This window comes from Lycorma delicatula, chromosome 4 (assembly GCF_047948215.1).
Source record: "Lycorma delicatula isolate Av1 chromosome 4, ASM4794821v1, whole genome shotgun sequence".
NCBI classification, from domain to species: domain Eukaryota; kingdom Metazoa; phylum Arthropoda; class Insecta; order Hemiptera; family Fulgoridae; genus Lycorma; species Lycorma delicatula.
Window position 1 is genome coordinate 157,670,217 of NC_134458.1, and position 15,726 is coordinate 157,685,942.

Below are 15,726 nucleotides of genomic sequence, written 5' to 3' on the forward strand. Positions count from 1 at the left end.
TACAGACTATACATAGGAAATTCTTTGTAATTATTTATTTTCCTTATATTTGCACCTTTGTATAATATAAATGTGTGTTGTATTTGTGAAATTTGTAATCTAAATAAAAGATCAGAATAATCAGAAAAAAACATGTATTTAATACAGAAAACAAATATTTACATCAAAAATTAAACATTTAAAGTACAGTATTTATATAAAAAAATGTGAAGATATTTTTAGAAAAGAGCAGTTATGCATCTAAGATAAATATTAATTTAAAAAATTCTAAATAGGCGTAAGTTAAAAAGTATAAAATTGAAAAGTGGTCCAAGATCATTAAATAAATATTTACGTATTCATTAAGGTTAAAATTAAAAAAATAAATATCACTAAAAAAATACAACTAAAAGTATTTTATGTTTCTAAACATAAGTTAAATGTCTTATAGAATACTATTTAATGACATCAGTTTACTAGTCATAAATGCCAATGTATGCACTAGACTCTACACCAGTGACAGGCCAAGAACTTTTTCAATGACCCTCGATATGATGAATATAATATTTGATTGTATATTATTACTGTTTTTTTTTTTTTAGAATTCTCTGGGGGTTTGTTATGTTATTTAACTTTTTTGTTTAGGAGGTGACAAATTCTATTGAAAAAAATTTAGTGCAAGGCATCACCTTTGATGCAACTTGTTCACTTGTTGCTGTTGATAAAAATGGAAATCCAGTTAGTGTAAGCCCTGGAGGTGAGATAAAAAGCATTAATATCCTAGTTTCACTTTTTTAACTTTATATATTCTCAGATAATTTTTTATTTTTATTTATATTTTCAATAAATTTCTCCTCGGCTTATTATTATTTTTACCTTCCTTCTTTACTGTTTTATTCTTTGAAAGTTGAATTTACCATTATGATTATATTATAAATAACTAATAAATCTAATCTCGTGTAGGGGTTCTACACTCCACATATTATGTTTGATTATCATCTATGTAAACTGGTTTACTTAAACATGGATTTGGCTATTGCCATTTTTTTTATATGTTGTTTCTATTTACCTGTTTACTCATGAAGTTTAGCAGAACCTTTTTTCTTTCATGAATAACTTGTCTATGAAAGAAGTTATTTTATGTGTTAAAAAAAAATACCTGTATAGTAAACTTATATATTGCAGCAGTGTTTTATAACTCAAAATATATTTCTTGAAATAAATCAGGATGGTTATTGGAGTAATCTATTTTTAAACTCTTAAAAACTTTTTAAAGGAATGAATTTACATGCAATGCACAAAATTAGAACATTTTAATTTATTTACTTTATTAAAAAGAAAGTTAAAAGTGAAATAAACGGATTTATTTAGTTTTATGAACAAAGAAATGCTATAAGCATTATATAAATCATTGTGCATTGTTGTTACTAAAACAATAGCGTGAAGAGAAAATTTTAGAATTTATCTCAATAGAGGGAAAATATCAGGAAATGCAATATATTTTATTTCATGATGGTATTTAACATTGAGACCTCTTTTAAATCAGATGCATCTTTTAATGGCTATGCTGATGGAGTTACATTGTAGGTTACACATGCATGTGTGCGCGCGTGCACACATACCTAGTGGTAAGTGATTGGCCTGAGTTTCAGTTTTAAAATTTGATATATAAGACCCATCCAGAAAATAAATACTATTTAGCTGTTAATAAAGTAAACAAAAAAAGAAGTTATTTTATATCACTTAAATACTTTTTGTGTATATCTTTGTTATGTTTCAACTTAGTTGTCATGCAAAGTTGACATACTTTTCATATTTTGCATAAGTTAAAGATACCCTTTCCATAGAATTTCACTGCTTGTGATTTTTCACAGTAGTGTAACTACACTGCCGTCTCTAGATATTCTCCTATCTCATCGTTATTGGCTTCCAAAAAATCTTTTGAGGTATGTAAACAGCTATATCACTTTGTGTTAAGTCTAAACAATAGGAGAATGATCGAGTTGTTCCTGGCAAAATGAGTTGAGCAGCACTTGTAGCATGTCTATGGCTTGGAGTTTTGTATTTTCTTGCAGCAACCCAGCAAGTAGTAGATCACATCTATTGTTCTGTATTGCAGTTGATCATCAGTTTTTTGTATAATTCATCATTGATTTTTGTGCTATATTTAAGAAATCCCACTAACAAAATTCCCTGACATTCCAGAAAATAGTGTATTGCTTTTTCTTGCAGAAATAACTGTTTTGAATTCCTTGGTTTTCAAGGAATCAATATGTTGCTATTGCATTGATTGTTTGCTTTCTGATATCACAAGCAAATTATTGCCTTTCATTAACCTTTTTAATGTGTAAGAATCAGTGATACATTAGAGTATCTTACCATGTAAAGATGTATTTTGTAGCTGGATTGTCTGTAGTTTGTCAAAAAAATACTTGAACTTAAAAAAAAAATTGGTTCTTTGTAACATATTACGAGTAAATTTAGGTATTCAATTTTGTAGCCAATGTTTGGTGTTTATTTTTTCTAAATAGGTGAAGTTGAACAGAACATAATCTTATGGTTGGACCATAGAGCTGAATATGAGGCGAATGAAATAAATAAAACAGGACATAATTTACTTCATTATGTCGGAGGAAAAATATCTTTGGAAATGGAATTACCAAAACTTTTATGGTTAAAACGAAATCTAAAACAACAATGCTGGAATAAGACGTATTATTTTTTTGATCTTGCTGATTTTTTGTCATGGAAAGCTACTGGGTGTGATTCTAGGTAATATTTTTAAAAAATAAAAGTTTTGTGGTTTTGTTTTTTAATCATCTATTATGTGTTTCACAACAAACTATATTATTTAATATTATGGTAGAACCTATATTCATTTAAGTGGAAGTACAATAAATTGTTGTGGGATTTTTAAAATCATTATCTGCAGTTTTAGTTTTTAATTTAATTTTCCTCTCAGTTTATAGTCATATTAGTTAATAGCTGTATTTGTGTTATATATATTTTTTTTATTGAACATGTTTTCTAATGTTCTGTTATTAATAATTAATAAAAACCACCAATAAATACATTGTAATATAAACTACTACCACCTAACTAATGTACTACTTCATTGATCTCCATGTCAAAGAGATAGTTTTCATTCAGAAGGTTCTGGGTTCAGATCTTGGTCATGCTTGGCATATTTCATACACTAAAAATTTTTGTCATTTTCGCTCACAAGTCTTGGGCTTGTACAGTGAATTGTCCTTAAACCCCAACCAAAAAGAAATATACAAATAATGTATTTGTGCTGTTTTAATTTTACTTAGGCATTACTTTGGTAGATTTTCTATTTTTAAAATGTGTAAATGTAATTTAGAATTGTAGTATCGTTTATAATTTATTTTTTGTAACTGGCATTATATTTGAAAATCATTTCAGGAGTACTGGGAGATTTATTTAGTTTACAAGAATTGAACAATATTTGAAATTCTCTGGTAATGTATCATTTTTATTTTATAGTATGTCTGTTGTAAGTAGAAATCTTGGTAGTCTAATTTAGGTAATGTAACATTTTATATTTTAGGTCTCTATGTACTGTTATCTGTAAGTGGCTGTATGATGCTGTAGGCTTTCACTGGGATAAAAAGTTTTTCTCTAATATTGGTCTTGAAGATCTTTTAGTGGATGGTTCTTATAAAATTGGTAAGAAAATATTAATTTCTTTATTAATACTTTTAGTTTTACATGCATTTTCTGTTGAACATTTTCTTATGAATATTATTGCTTTTTATTTGATAATATTATTCAAATTATTGAATTCACCTAATGGTAAAAATATAGTGAAGATATTTTTACTGTAATGATGTATTTTTATTTTATATTGAAAAATACATTTTGGAGGTACTTCTCTCATCAGTGGTCATCATTAGGATCACAAAAAGCAGGAACATATCTCATATTTCATGAAAACATGAAGCATTTACTTATATACTATTCATATCTCAGCAGAAATTCTCTCTCTCTCTCTCTGTCTCTCTCTCGCACGCGCGCACTTGTGTGTGTAATTGAATTTGGAAATATAACAAGTAAATAACTAAATGAAATTTATAAGTTATAACAAATTTATAAATATTAACTGAAAATTTGAGTGTTGTCTGTAAACAATCTATGAATGTAATCAGTTTTTTGGGATGTTGAGATAATAGACAAGATCCCACAGGTATATATACTATTAATTCCTGGGTTTTGACGTACAATATTGTTTTTGGCAGTAATGACATAACAGGAAGATAGAAGAGCCTGATTCACGAATCAGGCCCTATACAATCTTGACCCCTCATTAGTACTTCATCTGTAAAAATATGTTTATCATCTGTAATTAATTGGAATATTACATGTTCATTAGTGTAATCTAGTTCTAAAGATGTGCAGTTTTTCATAAACATAAAAATCAAAAGATGAAAATTACTAATTTACAAGAAATGACAGGAGGTCAAGATGATAGTCAAATACCAAGATTTATTTAGAAAATTTTGCAGTAAATACGTTAGTTTGGCATTTAAACCTAATAATCATGTTATAAAATATTTAAAACCTATTAATAACATTAATGGTAAATAAAACAAGTGTGGTATTTATAAATATTAGACTACTGTGATCATTGCTGCTGACAAATATTGGCAACTCATCCATGTTGTTGAACTTCAGTGAACTATAAGAAATAACCAGCTTATTAGACATACTTTATGCTTTAGTATTTAGCTTAATTTATACCCTTCAATTTTTTATGCATTTTGAATATTTATGCTTCTTTTTTCATAGTTTGTTCATTATTTTTAGGAAAAATAGTAAAAGCTCCAGGAGCACCATGTGGAAATGGTTTAACTGTTAGTGCAGCTGATCAGATGGGATTATTACCAGGAACTTGTGTTTCTACATCAATTATTGATGCACATGCTGGTGTACTAGGGCTTATCGGAGCAAAAAATCCTAATTTACCCACTGAACTTGACACAAGGCTTTGTAAGTTAGAATCTTTTTTTGTGGAGAATATGTATCCAAATTAATTTTCTACTTGTTTAATGTTTGAACATGTTGCACATTTAAATATAAAACTATTGATAATACATCATAGACATCTTATTATCTCTTATGATTTTAGGTGTGAAAAAAACCTGTTTTTATATAGTTTTTTGGTGTGGTGTAAAAAATTATTTTATAAGGAACAGAAATGTCAAAACATTTGATAATAATGAAGATTCACTTTGATTTCATAAATTTTTTCTATGTCTGCCCCCATTGTGTTATTTATGTCATATTTATTGTTTTTGCTGGTGTGTTATTTATGACCAGTGGCAGATCATAGCTAAAATGAATCAGGGTGCCACTCCAGAAAATCTTTTTCTGGGCCTTTTCAAGGCCATGGTTAAAGTTTTCTGTAAAGTAAAAGAACTGAAAAAAAATCAAATAAAATAGCTGGAAGCAGGGTAATAATCTAATTCTACCCTTTATCACATTCAAGAATATAGTACACGGTTCTTAAGCACATTGTGCTTAAAAACCATATTCAGTTTAATCGAATAAATAATAAAATGTCCTCTTAAAAACACTTTATAGTCCAATGTTGCTTAATTTAAATTTCTGTATACACAGAAACAAATATATAATTAGTTTCCCTAAACTATAACTAGTTACCCTCTTTTTTGCCCTTCCATGTTTTTGGACAGATTTGGCAATCAAAAAGCCCTTGCTTTCTGCTATCCTCTAATCACTACTGAAAAAACAGCTAAACTACATTCATATTTCTTCTACCGACTAAACCAGAAAAGGGAACGAACAAGGAACATTCCATACACACGCGGAGAAAAAAAAAAACTACCTCCCACCATCATGTCAGGGTTGGTACTGTGGGAGCGACAGTGCTCTCTCTCCCTTACAGCCTCGCGTGTAGCTTCCTATGTGTGCATGCACACAACAGCCAAACACTACGGCTATGGAACTGGTGAAGTGCTTAGTTCCATACAAAGATTTTATATCTTTTTCATAAACTGGGGGATGGCTACTGTCATTAAGCTTATGGATTATATATTGTACAAGTATAACAAAAGCATTAAAGAAAAAAGAACTCATATTAAATGTATTGATAATATCAAGTGGAAATAGCGGGTGCTGCAGTTCCACAGTGCCTATATGCAATCCGCCACTGTTTAGGACTAAAATTCTAAGATCCTTGGATAAAGGAAAATATATAGCTTCAATAAATAATAAAGGCTTTCATCCATGAAACACATCTTTATTATAAAAAGACTGTTACATCCCTAAAACAACTACGTGGTTTTAAGTGATGAATTAAGTTTGCATTATGAATTCACTCACTGGTAATGGTACGCAGTAAACTGCTGGTTTTGAACTTGACCTGTTTAGCTGCTCATGATTGGAGAACTAGTTTTTTTAAGAGTATACTTTATGAAATAACTTAAACCATAAAAATTTAATTTTGTACCTTTTTAAAGTTGGGATAATACCTTTTAAATAATTGTTGGGATATCATCAAGTTTTTTTAGACGTGACCGGGTGAGACCTTGAGCCGATGAGCACAATGCACAACATCTCTGTGTCACTGTCAGTCAGTCAGTGCAATGGCGACAGTTCAGCAGTGTGCTTTGTGGTTAGCAGAGTGTAGACCAGCTATAACTGTTCAGTGGACTTTCTGGCATATTTATAGCAATGATCCCCCTCATGCAAACGGCATTAGACAGTGGTATAAACAGTTTCAGGAATCTGGCAATGTGGAAGTGAAAAACTCAAATTGAACCAAATTAAACCAGATAGACCAAATTGAACAAGAAAGTAACGTTGCTATAATGTTTCAACAAGATTGTGCGGTCCTGCACTTTAGTCTAGACATTCAACACGCTCTCAATTAAAGATTCCCTAATCATTGGATTGGTAGGGCTGATCCTATGCTTTGGCCTTTGAGAAGCCCACACCCCTAGATTTTTTTTCTATGGGGATATGTTAAAAATATTGTCTACAGTGAAAAAATCTGGGATGAAAAACATTTAAAACAATGGATCATCATTGCTAATTATAAAAAAAGTAGTGTTAAGTTTATATATAAGTAAAGAGTTTAAATCTATGATTTAAGTTTTTAAATAATTTGCTGATGTTCAGTTTCAATAAGTTGACAATTTTTTAAATTTCTATTTCAGCTCTCACCAGGTTTTTGTATTGACCCTATATGAACACTGTTACTAATATTTGTGTCATAATTACATTTAAGGGCAGGATGAAAAGGAGCTTACGAAAGAAAGATGAATTTCTGTTAAAACTACTAGGAATCTAACTCATCAGTTAGAAACGGAGTGAAGCTATTTTATGAAGTGTTGACTACAATACAGAACTTTGTTTTATACACAGTTCAAATGAATCGTACTGCATTCTTAGTGCATGACTTTCTAATTCATGAAAAAGCCAATGATAACAATAGCTGATATGCCAGAATGAGAAACAAAACACCAGTCACTGAAAATTCCTGGGAACGCGGGTTCCAGGTTTGAGTCCTGGTCAGTCATTTTCCACACTACAAAATTCATTATAATCCATCAGTAATTGTTATTGGGATATCAGCCTTTGTTGCTGTTTAAATAAATAAATAGTTTGTTTAATAAAATTTTGATGAATTCCAAAACAAGTAACAGCATAAATGTAGTGTGATTCTTAAATTATATATAATACTGGTTCACTTTATTTGAGAAAAGTATTTGTTATTCAGTATATAAGTAACTGCTGAGGACTGTTTTTGTTATTTTAAAATTTAAATAAAATATATATAATTTTATAGTATAGATGGATTTGTATCCTTGGATCTTATCGAAGTTAAGGTTTTTCATAATAATTTTATGTTTCTACAATATATAATATACAATTTTGTGTGTTTATTTTATAAATGTACTAGCTCCCCATCGCAGCATCGTCCGCACTATATGGTTACTTGCATTTCCTGTAGTGTCAATCTTTTTATTTTATGTTTATTAGTCAAGTGATCAGAGGCAGGTGCATCCAGTCATACATATAGTAACAGTGGCAATGGCTGTGGTGGTTGAGCCATGGCGCCATATACCTTCACACCTCTTAAAAATCAGAATTAAAAAAACCCAAAAATGGTTTTTAAATATTTATCTGAAGAATATTTGCAGGCCCAAATCTATTGAATATCTTGTTTACTATATTTGGGATTGGGAAAATTTACAATCATTGTTCAAAACGGTTTTTCCTTTCTTCATCCCCTTTCAAGGTTGAATTTAAAATCTAGAAATTGGTTTATTGACATGAAGATTATACTCACCAAATATCAATTGATTTCTTCATTTGTTACAGAGAAATTAAAAAAATAACAGGATTTAAAAAAATTCAGAAATCAATTTTAATTCTTGAAACTTGGAATGAAACTCCAAGAAACATATAACAATCAAGAAACATTATAACTCATCTAGAAATTGATTTCTAGATGTTTATAATCAGTCAGTTCAAACCCAGCTCACACAGTGATAAACACAACAGTTCACTTCATTAAAGTTTGTGCTTCAACCAGCAAATCTCCACTACTACATTATTTATATATATATATATATATTTTTATATTTAATTATTTTTAATTAACAGTTTAATTAACACTTTTAATTTATATATATATTTTAAAGATATTTTGAGATGAAATATATCCAAAAACCTTCTCAGTTATGCCAAGAAACATGGGTAAAAATTCCCTCTTGCTCTTTATGTAATAGTATGGATATAGATTACTTTATTTAATATAAATTTAATTCTATTGTGTAATATTATCCATTCGATTGTTTCGAATCATTCAGTTCAAACCCTGTTCACAGATCATTAATTCAATTCATTAAGTTTTTGCTTCAACTGGCAAACCTCCACTACTATATATATATATATATTTTAAAGATATTTTGAGATAAAATATCCAAAAATCTTCTCATTTATGCCAAGAAACATGGGTAAAAATTTAGTATGCTAGATAGGGTAATTTTTTTTATCCTGAACAAAAACCCCTCATCCTCTTTATACAATAGTATAGATTTGGAAATAAAAATGAAATGAATATCAAGATATTAAACTTTTCATGATTTAGCGTTTTGAATAATTAACTTTCTAAATTTGTTAATATACCTGTAAGATATTTTGTACTTGCACTCCATTGATGGTGTTGAAAGTTACTGCATTTCTTAAGCATCTGTTTTATGCAGTTCTTTAATTTAAAATTCACATACTGCATTTAATTTGTAAATTAATATGAAATAATTTGTTATTATTATTTCTTTGTTTAATAATTTTTGTTTGTGTTTAGCTCTGATATGTGGTACATCAACTTGTCATATGGCATTAAGTAAAGACGCATTATTTGTGTCTGGTGTTTGGGGACCTTATTATAGTGTATTAGGAATGGGATTTTGGCTGAATGAAGGTGGTCAGAGTGCTACCGGAAAACTATTGGATCATATTATAGATATACATCCAGCAGCTGCAGCTATTCATCAAGCACTTCCAAAAGAAATGTAATTTTTTCTCCTTTAATTGTGTTTTGTTTTTTACATATACTTTTTCATTGCGCACTTTTAGAGTATAATTATTGTATTTTATAGGGATTTAAATTTATGTTAAATTTTGAGTCGTGTTATTGCTCAAAATATATCAACAAAGTAATCTTCATGTTAATTCTTACTTTACTAGCTATAACTCTATTATTATTGTAGCAGCATAACTGTAAAGGGAAAGTGTAGCAATAGACAAAAATGTTGCATATCAACGGTTTTGTGAATGTCAGTGTTTCTAAACCCTAAAGATGTATGTACATGTGTGGTGGCAACCTGTATTTTGGTTAATATCTCTGGACTAGTTCAACATTCTTCAAAAATGATTCATAAAATTTTACATATGGGGCATTGATTGCATTACATTTTTTTTAACAAATTAAAAATGCAAAAGAGATAAAATTGAGCTTTAATAGAGAAGATTAAAGAAAATTGATATTTAAAAATCGAAAGTTTTAAATCAATTGAATTCTGGGTTTATGGTATTTAACATTATTTTTTAAATTTGTTTCTTCTGATATAAAAAACCTGTTGCGCAAAAAAATTGAAATTTGTCTTATATATATATATATATATATAATATATCAAAAACAAAAACTTAACCACCAAACACAGTAACAGAAAAACCTAAAAAACTATACCAATGGTCACTTTATCAGGATCACGCATCATCAGTCAGTATATAAATTATCATCAAAAACTAACAAAATTTTGATGATGCAGAATCCCACCAAAGTCGATTATTGGTATTAGTGTTTTAGGTTTTTCTGTTGAAAGCTCTATATATATATATATATATCATTCAGAATATTAAATTCTGTTTAAATTTTATTAGCACAGTAATCAGTATGTTAATGAATTATTTGAATTTTCAAAAAGATTATATATATTATAATAATTTTTCTAAAGTCAGTATTTTCAAGACCCATATTCCTCTGTACTAATATACAATATAAACCAAATTGATCCACCTAAGTACAGAAATATACAGTAAATAAGATGACACTTACCTTATTTTTTCATATCTTTACAAAAATGTTTTCATGGAAACCCACATCTTCAGTTATGGGTTTCAATCTATTTTAAACTGTTTATATCAAATTACATTTTACATTCAAATACATTAAAAAAATATCAAGGTATAGGTAAACTTGTTTTTTTTTAAATTAAAAATAATTAAAATTTAAAAAAAAATATAAATTAGAATTTAAAAAATTAAAAACTACAAACTACATATATAAAATATGATGTCAAATTTGTTAAAAATTAAGATAAATAAATAACTAGGATAAAATACACTGTGTAACTTGGCCAGCCAATGTTACAGTACTGTGTGGATTTGAATTAAATTAAATTATACATTATCATTATTTGAAAAAGTGTTGCCATTTACTGCAGCCTTTATAATTGTTCATCTCTACTTTTTCAAATAATGATAATGTATAATTCAATTTAATTCAAATCCACACAGTACTGTAACTTTGGCTGGCCAAGTTACATGGTGTAGTTTATCCTAGTTATTTATTTATTTTTACCAAATTTGACATCATGTGTGTGTGTGCACGCGCGCATTTAGTTTTTAATATTTAATTTAAAAAAAAAAATGTTTACCTTGATAGATTTGAATGTAAAATGTAATTTGATGATATAAACAGTTTAGAATAAGTTACAACTGAAGATGTGGGTTTCCACAAAAACGTTTTTGTAAAGATGTGAAAAAATAAGGTAAGTGTTATCTCTTTTATACATATATTAATTTAGTAAAATAAATTCTTTTTTTGTCCATATCATCTGTACTAATTAATTCAAAACCATAAACAAAATTCAGCTTAACCTACCAAAGTACAAAACCAATAAGAGCTCTTACCTTATCTTTTTATTTTTATTCTTTCTCTTTTTTTTACATATCAATGGCACTCTCAAGGGAATTCCTCATCATTAGTTGATTAAAATTATATAATTATTGTTTGTCATTGTATTGCCAACTTGACATGGCTATATTATCAACATTTTGTAATACCAACATCGTGGACTAAAATTATTGTATACTACATTTTGCTATTGTTAATTTAAAAATATTTCTTTGCTATTCATAATTATTTTTGACTAGTGTCAAGTGGCTTTTGTGCCGTTCTGTATATTTAATTATAAATATTTTTTAATAGTATTAATCTAGAAGACATGGGGACTTTTATAAACAAGGAGATCCATGGGACCCAACTTGAAGAATAAAAACATTTTTTAAATTTTTTTATTATTTCTGCTACTTATCTGTTTTTAAAGTAATGGTGGCTGTTATGAGGCAGCTGTTGAGTAGGTTGTCAAATGGGACCCAAAAGTTTTAGTAAATATTTTGATTTTTTTTTAGCAGTTATATTCTAAATACAGTGTAATTTTGTGGTAAAAAATTATTTTGTCATGGGGGTCAACTGGGACCCAAATTTTTTTTACTAAACATTTGGATTTTTTTCAGAATGGTACTCTAAATATTTTCTAATTAAGCCATTAATATTTATAAAACCTATGACAAATTTGAAATATAAATGTGTCAAGTTCAAAACTGGAAAAGTTATGCCCTTTTACCGACTACTTTTTTACAAGGAAAAAATTTTAGATCTAAAGCACCTTGAATAAATTTTATTTTTTGTTTTGACAGAGTCTTCACAAAAGAATGGGGTGGGGGTTTTGAACATGAATTAAATGAAAACAAAAATATTTAACGTTGATGTTTATTTATTGAATTTGTCATTTCAAACAGTTTTTTTACATAACTAATAAATTTCAATATGTGCACCATTTAGTCGCTTGGCAAATGTCCAATCTATACTTAGTTTCTGTCAATACTCAGATTAACATATCTTCTGTTATGGTTACAATTGCTTCATTAATCCTTTCCTTTAAGTGACAGGTCTTGTATTTTTGCGAATAAACAATGTTTTTTATATGCCCCCACAAGAAAAAATGCTTCAGCAAAAGTTGTACATTTCTAAACACGAGGATCACTCTTTAGCCCATTACTTTATTGTTATGTAGTTGCTGAAGCATTTTAGTGTATCGATTTCTTTTTTAATGCAGTGTTTGGTGTTTGTTTACTGGTTATGTTGAAGATGTATACTGATAAACTGACTTATCAGTTATATAAAATAACAGAATTTTATGACTACAAAAGTGGATATAACATAAGTTCTAATTTAAACCATATCATATTGTTTAGCTTACTTATTAAATGAGGTTATTTCTTAGCTGTGTACCAAGGTCCATTTTTTTGTATGCAGTTCATTACAAATTATTAATTCCTTACTATACCAAAGAAATTACAGCTTAATTCACACTTAAGATTTGTTTTGGATTTATGTTAATTGTTTTGTTTTGTATGTAATAATCACATGGCACTAATTAATTATCTTTTATCATATAAAGTTTGATATTTATCATAAACATCAGATGCTAAAGTGCAACTCAGTAAATAAAATTCAAATTTGGATTTTTTTGTTTATTTATTGTTTTACCATTTCTTGAATGAATGTTGTTAAACTGATTTTTATTGTTTTTTTTTTGTACTTAAGGAATCTTGTTTTTGTGAAAAATATTTGTTCAAATTTGAAGTTGTTAGTAGTATTCTTATGGTACAAGTTGTTCTTCTACATTAAATTGTTAGTATTTTATTTATATTTTTGAATGATATTCATTATATAATCAATCCTAATAGTGAAAAGTAGTGAATATTTCACTTAAAAGACTGAGTATCGTTTGCATGTTAGTGAGATTGATGTGTTGACATGCAACAGTACATTCAGCTTAATGAAAAAAGGTAATGGAAAACCACTTCATTCCTCAGCTTAATGAAAAAAGGTAATGGAAAACCACTTCATTCCTCATTTTTTTATAACCTTGGATTTCCACTTGAGTGAAATTTTGAGCCAATTTATAGAGTGTTTGTTCTTGGGGGATTTTTTTCCTATTTGTGAGAATGACTGTTGCCTCAAGTCTGGTTGTCAACTAATGTGGTTATGCATTTAATATGATAACAAAACTAAGTATCTGATAAATTATGATAAGAGTATATTTATTTGATTTTTTCAGGCACATTTTTGAGTACTTAAATAATTTGTTATATAAAATGAGTGAAAATAAGGGCTTATTATCATGTGATATGTTAACTCAAAATATTCATGTGTGGCCAGATTTTCATGGCAATCGTTCACCAGTTGCTGATCCAACTCTTCATGGAATGGTAATATTATTTTAATCTTATTAAATTGTTTATAAGTTTAATAATAAAAGATAGTTATAATTTATTTTATTGTGCACAATTTTCTGATTTTACGTATATATATATTGTCAACCCTTCCAAAAATAGAAGATAACTCTAAATTTGTGGATTTATTTCTACTTAGGTTCCAGTATTGCAGAGAAAATTTTATGTAAAGAATGTTCAAAAATAGTATCTGTTTTAAATCCTTCTTATATCTGGTATTTGCTTTACAAATATTATTTCTGCCTTCTCAACCAAGTACTGGAGGGTAGTATGAATCTCTCTGTATCAAGTAACACCATACAAATATTCAGTAAATGTAATCATGGTGGTACAAATTTTCAGTCCAGAGTGTCAAGTTAAAGTGATTGCTCCCTTGTTAGTAACATCAAGAAAAGGTGGGTCCAGTAATAATTAATTTTTCATAAGTAAACAAAAAAAAAACTTGCAAATATATGAACCAGATGTCATGAACATAAGGAATGTGCATTGTTGATGTGAAATGTTCATTGATGACCGAACAATTAATGAGCCATTGGTTGAAAGACCAGTGACAACAATCTAAACATTTTGTGTCTTTTTCTTTTTGACAGTTTAAAACTTGGAAGAATTGTCGATGCTGATTCATATAAGGAAATTGTCAGAAATCTTTATCTTCATTCAAAAACTAGTGGTCCGGCAAACTTTCATGTATCATCATTCTAAAACATATCATTGTTTGCTCACACTATTACCTCTCTTCTGAAGTTGTACTCATCCCAGCTGAATTTTACTTATTTGAAAAGTTAAAGCAAAATTTTGGTGATAGGCATTTTCCCTATGATGGCAATCAAAATATTTGTATAGTAATTGAACTGTAACTTCTACAGAGAGGCATTTGATAAAATCATTTGCCATGTTGAAAGAAGTGCTTATCCAGTTTTAGCAGTTATGTGAAAAAGTAATAGATTTTTCTTCCATTAATTTTATATCTGATATCAAGTAAATGGTGTGAATTGAAAACATTCATGGCTTCAGTTTGCAACATTTACTTAATATCAGGTACACAATCATGTACATACAAGGGTGGTCTGAAAGGTTCTCAGCCTGATAGTGAAAATGAGAATTTATGTTTTCAAAAAATTGTTATTTTTCAACATAATCTTTTTTATTATTAATACATTTTATCCAGCGATGTTTCAGTACCATTATCCTGTCTGTAGTGTTCCTCTGGAAGTGCTGTAAAGTACCTGTTTACAATTGTAAAAATTAAATTTCCATTTACCAACAATTTAATAAGTGTAAATCCTAGCACTTTCAGATCCATTACTCCATCTATTATCTAATATCATAATAGTCGCAAACATCTTACAAACATAGTGTTACTGTTTTATTGATGTATGAATTAATTTTATACTTGACAACCAACTATTATGAACATAACAGTTTAATTTAAAAATTATTATTGATTTGAATTTAAATTACCATCTTTTAGAAAATCCCTGAAGATGGAGTAACAGCTCCGAAAGTATTACAATTTACACTTTTTAAATTGTTGGCAAGTGGAAATTTAATTTATACAATTGTATTAATACCAACAGTGCCAAATGCTTAGTAAATTAAACCTTTGTACAGCTGTAATTGCTTCTTGATTGGATGAAAAACACTGACTAGAGAGGAAGATGATTGGGAATAGATGGAAGTCTGAGGGAGCCAAATGTGGAGAATGGGGTGGATGTTCTAGCACTTTATAGTGCAAACTCCTCAATTTTCCCATCGCCAAGACACTTTTGTGGGCAGGGGGATTGTCCTGATGGAAGATGATTTTTTCTTCTGCAAGCCAGGTCTGTTTTCATGAATTTTTGGATCCAGTTTTGTTAGAATATTATTCCCCAGTTATTGTTTTACTTTTTT

At 28.5% G+C, this 15,726-nt stretch overlaps 1 protein-coding gene across 6 annotated transcripts in view; it reads left to right on the forward strand.

Moving 5' to 3' along the window:
• The window catches only part of LOC142324019 (FGGY carbohydrate kinase domain-containing protein), a 49,720-nt gene that overhangs the window by 14,971 nt on the left and 19,023 nt on the right, over positions 1-15,726 (forward strand). For all 6 annotated transcript variants that reach the window (XM_075364580.1, XM_075364581.1, XM_075364582.1 and 3 more), the window contains exons 3-8: positions 625-736; positions 2,511-2,751; positions 3,551-3,669; positions 4,807-4,989; positions 9,335-9,542; positions 13,662-13,812. In XM_075364580.1, the coding sequence (XP_075220695.1) occupies positions 625-736; positions 2,511-2,751; positions 3,551-3,669; positions 4,807-4,989; positions 9,335-9,542; positions 13,662-13,812 (1,014 nt within the window). The remainder of the gene's footprint in view (positions 1-624; positions 737-2,510; positions 2,752-3,550; positions 3,670-4,806; positions 4,990-9,334; positions 9,543-13,661; positions 13,813-15,726) is intronic.